Raw genomic sequence first — 9556 nt, forward strand, 5'->3', positions numbered from 1 at the left:
TCTGTAAATGTTGTATTGAGCATTGTTTCCATTTGCTGTCACTTGTCACTGTTTCCCTCAGGCTCACACCACATCATCCTTAGTGCTGACTTTTCCATGAAATATACTGGTGATTCCCTTTATCTCCTCTTGCCTCTTCAAGTTTTTGGTAACCCCACAGGAGCAAATATCTGAAGCTGCCTTTGATGTCCAAAATTTCCAATGAGTCTTTTTGTTCACAGAAATGATATTGTCATAATTTAAAGGAAAACATGTTAAATGAGAAAATAGCCTCCAAGGATTTGACAGTAGGAATAATCTTCCCGTCACTGACTCTATTTGGAATCCTGAGCAATTTCTCTCTTTGCCATTATCTCCTCCATTATCAAACTGAATGCAGGTTGAGGGCCATAACTTCTATTCTCAAGCACCTGTGTGTAGCCAATTCCTTGGTCATCCTATCAAAAGCAGTCCCGCATACAATGGCAGTTTGGGGGGTGAAACATCTCTTCAATGATTTTTGGATGCAAACTTCTTTTGTCTGTTCAGAGAGTGGGTAGGGGCATGTCCGTTAGCACCATTTCTCTCTTGAGTGTCTTCCAGGCCATCATGATCAGTCCCATGAGCTCTTGTTGGCAGGATCTTAAAGTAAAAGCTTCCAAGTGCACTGGCTTCTTCATTTCCATCTGCTGGATCATGCATATGATGGTAAATTTTATTTTTCTTACATATGTGTTGTATGTGTCTGGGAAATGGAATAGCACAAACATTACAAAGAAATGGGATTTTGGATATTGTTCTGTTTCTGGTTATGAAACAATCACAGGTTCACTGTTTGCAGCATTATTAGTATTCCCTGAAGTTTCATTTTCTGTGCTTATGTGCTGGGCTAGTAGAACTATGGTCTTCATACTATACAGACACAAGCAGAGGAGCTGACACATTCACAGGAATAATGTCTCCTCCAGATGCACCCCTGAGACCAGAGCCACCCAGAGCACTCTTGTCCTGGTGAGCACCTTTGTGTCCCTCTCCTTACTGCTCTTTTCTATAATCCCACTTGGTGGTTGGTGAACACTGCTGCCCTACTTTTTGTGTGTTTTCCAACTGTCAGTCCCTTTCTGATCATGAGCCAAGACTCCACTGTCTCTAGGCTCTACTTTGTGTGGATAAAGAATACAAAATCCCTTAATGGTATCAGAAAAATGTTTATTGTATGTTTTTTCACAATGTTCAGTTGTTTATTCACTTCTCCTCCTCAGAAACTCAACACAATCTTAAGGAGAAGCCACATATTTTCCTAAGGAAGATCCTAATGGGTACTGCAGTTTCAATGGCTAAAAGTAGAAACCAAATGGGCATAAATGAGGCGAATAAAGCAGGTTAGCCTCATCTTGATATATGGTATTCTCTTAAAACTATTGTTAATCAAATATTGCCTATGGATTCAAATTAAATGGATTCAGTCCCAGTCATTTGTCAGATTCATCAGTGTTGGAACATGTGATGTGTTTCTAAGAAAATTGTGCCAGGGACTGATACAGGCAAGAAAAGAATGTTGAATGTTGTTGGAAAACAATTGTCATATTTGTAATCCTTTTAATCCTGCAAACAAACACAAAGAAAATATTTACAATATAAAGCCTGAATCTGTGAGGGGTAGAGCCGCACAAGGAGCCTGAGTGCTGGTCCCAGTTTAAGCTGGGAGCAGGACATGTGGCCTGGGACAGAGCACATGACTTCCAGAACTCATCTTCCCACAACAGGCCCCTAGTCTGGGTCCACCACTGCTGGATGAGATGCCCCCCAATCACCTGTGTGCAGATGCTGGAACCTGCTGTCTCTGCCCAGGTGGCAGGGGAGCTGGTGCACTTTGTCCCTTCACATGCAGGAGACAGTGGCCCTCAGTGTCAGAGGTTGTAGAACTACCACTGCCCAGTGCCCAGCATTTTCTCCCATTTTGTCATCAGGGGCATTCCGGTATGTGCAAGGGGTTTTCACAAATTTGTTTGAGAATGAACAAGTGAAAATATTTTAAATGGAAAACGTTAGAAGATGTTTGAATAACTTGTGAACAGACTGAAACATCTGACAACATGACCCTAGGTACACAGTTGATGACACATGAAGGCATTTATGACATTAATCCATACAGCTGATCATCACCAGGCATCTAGAGACCATCAGATTATTTCTGTTTCAATGCAATTTATTCATTGTAGGTGAGTCAGGTATAGAATATGATGTGTGAACAGCATTTATATACTTTAAATAGCTAAGCAAGCTTTTCACTGAGTTATAGGATGAAGGCTGGATTTTATTTTATAGTTTCTCAGTTCTGTAAAATTTGTAGGTTCAGATGAAGTTTAAAAATGTGTTTACCCCTGGCTGGCATAGCTCAGTGGATTGAGCGTGGGCTGCGAACCAAAGTGTTGCACATGCCTGGGTTGCAGGCCATGGCCCCCAGCAACCGCACATTGATGTTTCTCTCTCTCTCTCTTTCTTCCTCCCTTCCTTCTCTAAAAAATATAAATAAATAAAATCTTTTTTAAAAAGCTATAAAAAATGTGTTTACCTTTTCTGGTATGTTTGAGAATGTTTGATCTCTTTCAAATGTTACACAAAGTTTTATTCCCTATATAACACTGTCACTGATTCATATTGTTATAAGATTAAGGAAGGTAAATATTTAAATTAGAAAATTATCGGTTTATTTCAAAATTTTTTATTACTCTGCTTTCAAAATGTTTTGCCTAAGATAATGATTCTTAACTGGAAATGATTTTTTCCCCCAGTGAACATTTGGCAATAGTAAGAACTTCAATTTCTTCTCAACTGGTGTGTGAGGGCGGTGGGGGCAGTATAGGTTGTTACTGGCATGGAGTGAGCAGAGTCTTAGGTGCTGGTTACCACCTAAGACAACTATGAACCAGGGTCCTGCATTTAGGGGAACCTCAGAGGACTAAGCCACTTAGTGAGAGTGGTGTTGGCTACAGCATAGAACTTAACAGTTTCCTCCAAGAGGACAGGTAACACTTGTTCATGTAAAGCTGAGATGTCACTGGGGCCAGTCTAGCTTCATTCTCTAATATCCATTTTCCAGAAGAATCAGGACTTTCTGGGTCCTTCCTACCTTGTTGGTAATGGAGTCTAACTGAATTCTCTTCAAAAAGAGAAAGATCAAGGAAGAGTCACTATGTTTCTAAAGGTCACGCCAAATGACAACACTGTCCTAGCTGGTGTGGCTCAGTGGACTGAGTGCTGGCCTGCAGACTGAAAGGTCACTCGATTCCCAGTCAGGGCACATGCCTGGGTTGCAGGCCAGGTCCCAGGTTGGGGATGTGTGAGAGGCAACTGATCTATGTTTCTCTCACACATGTTTCTCCCTCCTTTCCCTTCTCTCTAAATAAATAAATACATAAATACATAAATAAATAAATACAATCTAAATAAATAAATGACAACCCTCTAAGTCACAGAGACATGTGCTGTCTCCTATCTTCTAGGAGTCTAGTAAGGGCTGGGCCTCCTGTAGATGATGGGAAGCCAGAGCGACAACAGATAATCCCTCACTGCTGGAAGGACTGAGTTCAGCACATCTGCACACAGGGCCCCAGTCAACTGTCCCTGGAAATCAGGACCCTGAATATGGTCAGGGTACATCAGCCTCCCCAACTGACAGAGAGGTCATGGCCCCTTGTACAGGGCTGTGGAGACTGAGGCCTCCAACCTGAGAATAAAGAGAATATCATTCATATTCTAAAAACTCTATATATATCATATATAGATATATATATCAGGTGGCACTTGATCTAAACTCTCACCCACCCTCTGATGACAGGTGACAGGACAGTTTGTCTTACTAATACTTCTCAACCTGACCTCACTGACTGGGATAATCCATCCTGGCACTAAGGGGCTGAGGAAGCACAGGCATGTCACATGTAATCCCTATTATATTCTGATGTAGAAACAAAAGAATGTTACCTTTTCCCAAGCGGTCCTGCTATGATCTGTGTATGTTCCACAAAATTTACATGTTGAAACCTGATCCCCAAAGTCATGGAAATAGGAGGTGAAGCCATTGGGAAGTGTTTAGGCTATGAGAGTACAGTTCTTCTGGATGGGACTGGTGGTCCATCACTGCTGGATGCCTGGGAGATGCCTGAGAGAGCTTCCTGGCCCACTCTCCTTTGTGAAGATATAAGGCAAGGTCTGCTACCCAGACAAGGGCCCTCCTCTGACTATGCAGTACCCTCACTTCACACTTTTAGCCTCCAGAACTGGGAGATCAAAATGGGGGTTTACCAGCCACTCAGTTGGAGGGATTAGGTCACAGTTGCCTAAGACAACTGAATAGGCCCCAACTATCTCACCAGGTCAGCTTCGTTCTGCTACAATGAAGAAGCATACAGGCTATTTACAGATGGCTCAGTCCCCATCTGTCCTCACTGCCAAGACTTTCAGAAATGAAAAGAGTGTAGGTTTCACCCCATATGCAAACCAACAAGCAAGGCTGCCATTTCTAAGGATTCTGGACAAGATACGAGACTCCTAAAACTGAGAAAAAGACATTATTATTCATAGAACAACAGGAAGCCAGAGTGTTCTGTTTGCATCTTTTCCTAATGCTCCCCTATACCCCATAAGGCCATGCAAAGAGGTCCAGGTGGATGCAGTACCCACAGCCGGTTTTGGGCACAGCTGGAGAACATTAAGCTTAAAAAAATCCAATCTCTCTGGTTATATTTTGCTTGCTTGTTTGTTTTGTTGGTTAGGTTCCACTTATAGGTGAGATTATATGATAGATGTCTTTCACCACCTGGCTTATTTCACTTAGCATAATGTTGTCCAGATCTATCCATGCTGTCACAAAGGGTGGTAGCATGGATGTCACCCTTTCTTTCTGTTGTATAGTATTCCATCATGTAAATGTACCATAGTTTTTTCATCCATTCATTCAAATTAAGAACAAACTGACAGTAACCAGAGGAGAGGAGGAAGGGGATAATGGGCAGAAAAGGGAGAAGGGTTTTCAGGAACATGTATAAAGGACACATGGACAAAACCAAAGACAGGGTAGGATCGAGGGTGGGAAGCAGAGATGGGTGGGGTTGGGGGGACTGGGGGAGGGGGTTTGGGGAATGGAGACAACTGTACTTAAACAATAAAAAAGTGAAAAAATAAAAATAATAAAAACAATTTCATGAGAGGTATAAGTACACCTGCCCAACTCAAAGGAAGGTATTATCTTTATTATATCAGTCTGGAAATTGTCTTGTCTAATCTGTCTTGTCCTAAGTAAGACACCAGTGCCATGTTCCAAAGCTGCAATACAAAATTTCCCTGCAAAATAGTCCAGAACTCAAGCTGACACAAGAGATGAAAAGAATTTCAGATGCTCATATAGAATTATTTCCTAATAGGCGAAACCTTTACCCTTAAAATTTGGAAATAACTGATTGAAATAATCCATTAAAGATTTTGACACCAAGACTGAAATTGGTTGTGTAGAGCTGGGGTTTGTTAAAGACTTAAGCAGGCAGGAGACACACAGATTTTCCAGGATACATCACAGGAAACACAGATACAAGGAGGAGGTGATGTTAATGTGAGTGAGCAATGAGAGAGAGCACAAAAGAAAAGACTATATCCCAGTTTTTTAGTGAATGTAAATTTGCTAGATCATTTAAAAAAAACATAACATTCTCCATCCATACATACAATAAATCACTCCTGGATTAGTTATCATTCTGAATTTTAAAGCTATGCTAGTTTTTAAAATGCCACTATGGAGTATATATCCATGGTTTTACAATAGAAAAAAATCTTAAACAAAATAAAAAACATTCCTAGGAAGAATATATCAAATTATGCTAAAATTAAGACACCCTCCTTATCACAACACATACCCATACACACACAGAAAGCATTAAAGAGAGAGCCAAAAAAAAAAAAAAACCATGTCCAGCAGATGTATAGAACTGTTACAATTTGATAGGAAAAAACAACACAATTGAAAAATAGGCAAATTAACACATATTCAAAATGTGGCTGTCCTTTGTGTAATAAATATGGGAAAGTATGTTCAAATTTCATGATAATCAGGAAATGCAGGTACATAACTTATTACTTGTTTCCACTGCATATCAACCAGAAGTCCAACATAAAAATGAAAAAAATATTAAAAGTGGTACAATATGTTGGTAAACAAAGAGTTTCTTACACTGCTGGTGGAAGTGGCAACTGCTCCAAACATTTTTTAAATCTCTTTGGCACTACTTCCAACACATGAAACCTGATTATTCCACTGTCACATGCATCGCCAACAGAATTGTGTATGTGTGTCATACACACATACACAATTATTCTATATTCATATAGAAAATTATTCTATATTCATATAGAAAATTATTCTATATTCATATAGAAAATTATTCATATACACAATTATTCTATATTCATATTGAAAATTATTCTATATTCATATACTAGGACTTGTCCTAACAGTCCCAATCTGAAAACTTCCCATATGCCAATGAACAGAGAATGATTAAGTATTTTATATTCACACAAAAGAACTCTACAGAACAATGCAAGAATTCATTCCAACATGCAGCAATAAATACAACAAATAATGTAAGGAATGAAAACCGTGGAACACTAAAAAGTTATTGCTCTATGATTGCCTTTATATAAAGTGCAAAACAGACCCCAGGGAACTATGCTGTGAGATGTTGGAGCAGTGCTTATCCTCAGCAGTAGTGACAGGAAGAGAGCACAGGAGTCTTCTGATGGTCTGATAACATTCTATTTCCTGATTCAGGTACTGAGTGTAAGAATGTATCACTCTGTTAACTTTCATTTGGCTCTGAATGTATGACCTGCACATGTACCTTTAAATTTTTTAAATATGTATCACCAATCTGATATATGAGATATGGTGAATAGATAAATGCTATAATGTCTTTATATTATATTATAAAGGTGAAGCTGAAGAATATTAAATAAAACAAGAATGTGTCTACTTTTTAAATGTAAGCTAAAATATTTTGGTAGAGCTGTGACCAGTGTGGCTCACTTGGTTGGGCATTGTCCCACAAGGCAGAAGGTCACTGGTTTGATTCCCAGTCAGGGTACATACAAGAAGCAACTGATAATGCATAAATGACTGAAACAACAAATCAGCGTTTCTCTGTCTCTCTCTCTCACCCTCTCTCCCTTCTTCTCTCCATCTAAAATAAATAAATAAATAAACTGTTAAATAAACAAATAGATTTTTACTATATTCAGTCATTTTTTCAAGAGATACGGTGCGATAATGAACATATAATACATATTTCTATGGATTTTAAACACTTAAACAACTAGCATTACAATATACACATAGGATAATGCACACACTAAGATTTTTACTGGTATTATTTTAAATTTCTATAATGTGCAACCTTCCAGTATATTGATTGATGAATGACAACTATAATTGGCCCATGAGGTCAAAATAATTTCTTTCTTTCTCAAATTATTGGATTGTCAAATCTTTGAATCAAGTTCCAATTGTAAATCCAGAAAAAGCTATACAAAAATCTCTCAGGAAATTGAGGATATATCCCTTTTGCTTTCTAAAAATCAAGGAGCCCTAAACCCCACATGAATAATATAGATTTCTTATTTTCTTTTCAAATGCCTCTCATTGCACTGCTCCAGATTTCATGGAAGTCCCCACCATGAACTAACGCCATTGCTTTAGGGTCAGGAGTGTGCACCTGCAGACCAACCTTCTGACCAACATACCCAGATCCTCTTCACAAAGAAGAAACACATCTGCCTCCCACAGATACCAATTCTGTGCAATTCACATTTTTTAAAAAGTCACAATCAACTGATATGGTTAAAACATAAGCTAAAAAGTAATCTCATGCATTCCTTTGCCCCACCCCGCTCAATCTGGTCATTTCTACCAGAATTTATTTCCAAGATCATCCATTTATAACATCATATTTCTAATAAATGACTGCTTCTCCAGGGGTGTCATGCACAAGACCATAACTGACTCCCACAAGCTTCCTCATGGACTGAATTTCCCTCCAGCACCAATGGCTTCAGCTTCAGGGGTGACCTGCCACCTCCTGATGCCCAGTCACATAAATTTTCTTACAATTCTATGCTAGTTCATTTCTGGATGATTTAGTGTAATAGATTTAACATACATACAATTTAATTAATTTACAAGTTAAGTTTCATACTATTAAAATACATATAATTTATATATTTCCCATAAGATTAGGACATTTTACATTCCTTATCCAGGCAAAGCTGAGTCTGGAGACACTTGAGCCACGGATCATGAGCAGGAAGGGACTGACAGTTGGGAAACACAGATTGATTAATAAATAGATGTCAGGGAGAAATAAGCTGGGATTGTTCAAAATAGATATAACAATAAGAACAATGGAGGAAAGTGTGTTAAAAAAGACAAAGGTGCTCACCAGGAGAAGGATGGTTTTGGTAGCTCTGGACACAGGGGAGGATCGGGAGGAGACGGGGGTCCTATGAACATGTCGGACTCTCTGCCTGTGTCTGTGCAGGATGAAGACCATGGAGCCGCTGGCCCAGAGCATAAGCATGAAACATACAACATCAGGGGATGTTAACAACACTGCAAATAATGAGTCTTTGGTTTTATCGGGATGAAGATGGGAACAGAATCCCAACAACTTTCTGTCTGTGATGTTTTTGTTGCTCAAATTGCTAGACATAAATATAGGAACAATAACATTTACCAGCATTTGCAGAACCCAGTACAGGAAAACTGAAAAAACAATGTACTTGGGAGCTTTTACTTTAAGATCTGCCCACCTGGAGTTCATGGGGCTGATGGTGATGGCCTGGAAGATGCTCAGGAGGCAGGTGGTGCCAATGGACACACCCCTTCCCACTCCACGTAAATAGGGGAAAAATTTGCATCCAAAATCATGAAGATGGTGATATCGCCCAAAAGATGACATTGTATAGTGGATTCCAGTAGAAAAGAGAACCAAGGAGTTTGCCACAATTAGGTTTATGACCATCAAATCTGTAGGCCTCAGCCTGCACCCAGTGAAATGGAGGAAGAGATAATGATAAAGCAGAGAAAAATTCCCCAGGACTCCGATTACAGTCTGTAGTAAAAAGGTCATCCCTACTACAAAATCCTTGGTGGCCATGCTGTCTGTTCTCAGTGATTGGTCTTTGTCTTCTGAACAAGAGGACCCTGCATGGGAATAGGAGGTATAAGCCACAGGTGTCATGTCAGGGGATCTCCAACATTCTCCACTATCAACAGCTCCAAATGGAATACTGAGTTAAACTTTTTCTCTTAAAGGCATCGAATAGTTGGATGTGTAACCATTTAAGAACACAAAAAAGATTACTCACTGCTACAAAGGCCACACATAAATTAACTTTGTTATCCCTCACAAGTTCAAGAGGCAGACACTACTGCATTTTTTATAAAGGTGAGGACCCTATCTGCAGAGAAGTTAAAGGTTTTGTCTGAGTTCACATTCTAGTTAGGGGCAGAATGAGGATTTGATCC

At 39.4% G+C, this 9556-nt stretch overlaps 1 protein-coding gene and 1 pseudogene across 1 annotated transcript; one reads left to right on the forward strand and one right to left on the reverse strand.

Annotated features, from left to right (window-relative positions):
- The first annotated feature begins 251 nt into the window (after positions 1-251).
- On the forward strand, positions 252-1902 carry LOC123824128 (annotated as a pseudogene).
- A 6341-nt stretch (positions 1903-8243) lies between these two features.
- LOC123824199 (vomeronasal type-1 receptor 4-like) lies at positions 8244-9230 on the reverse strand. Its single transcript, XM_045847322.1, has one exon. It carries the CDS (start codon positions 9183-9185, stop codon positions 8244-8246), a length of 942 nt encoding a protein of 313 aa, XP_045703278.1. The 5' UTR covers positions 9186-9230.
- Between the last annotated feature and the right edge of the window lie 326 nt (positions 9231-9556).

This window comes from Phyllostomus hastatus, unplaced genomic scaffold (genome assembly GCF_019186645.2).
Source record: "Phyllostomus hastatus isolate PE091 unplaced genomic scaffold, TTU_PhHast_1.1 phas_contig_549, whole genome shotgun sequence".
NCBI classification, from domain to species: Eukaryota; Metazoa; Chordata; class Mammalia; order Chiroptera; family Phyllostomidae; genus Phyllostomus; species Phyllostomus hastatus.

What these genes read in the sequence shown, in the direction of transcription:
- LOC123824199 (XM_045847322.1), bottom strand. Translation starts at nt 9,185, where the DNA reads ATGGCCACCAAGGATTTTGTAGTAGGGATGACCTTTTTACTACAGACT.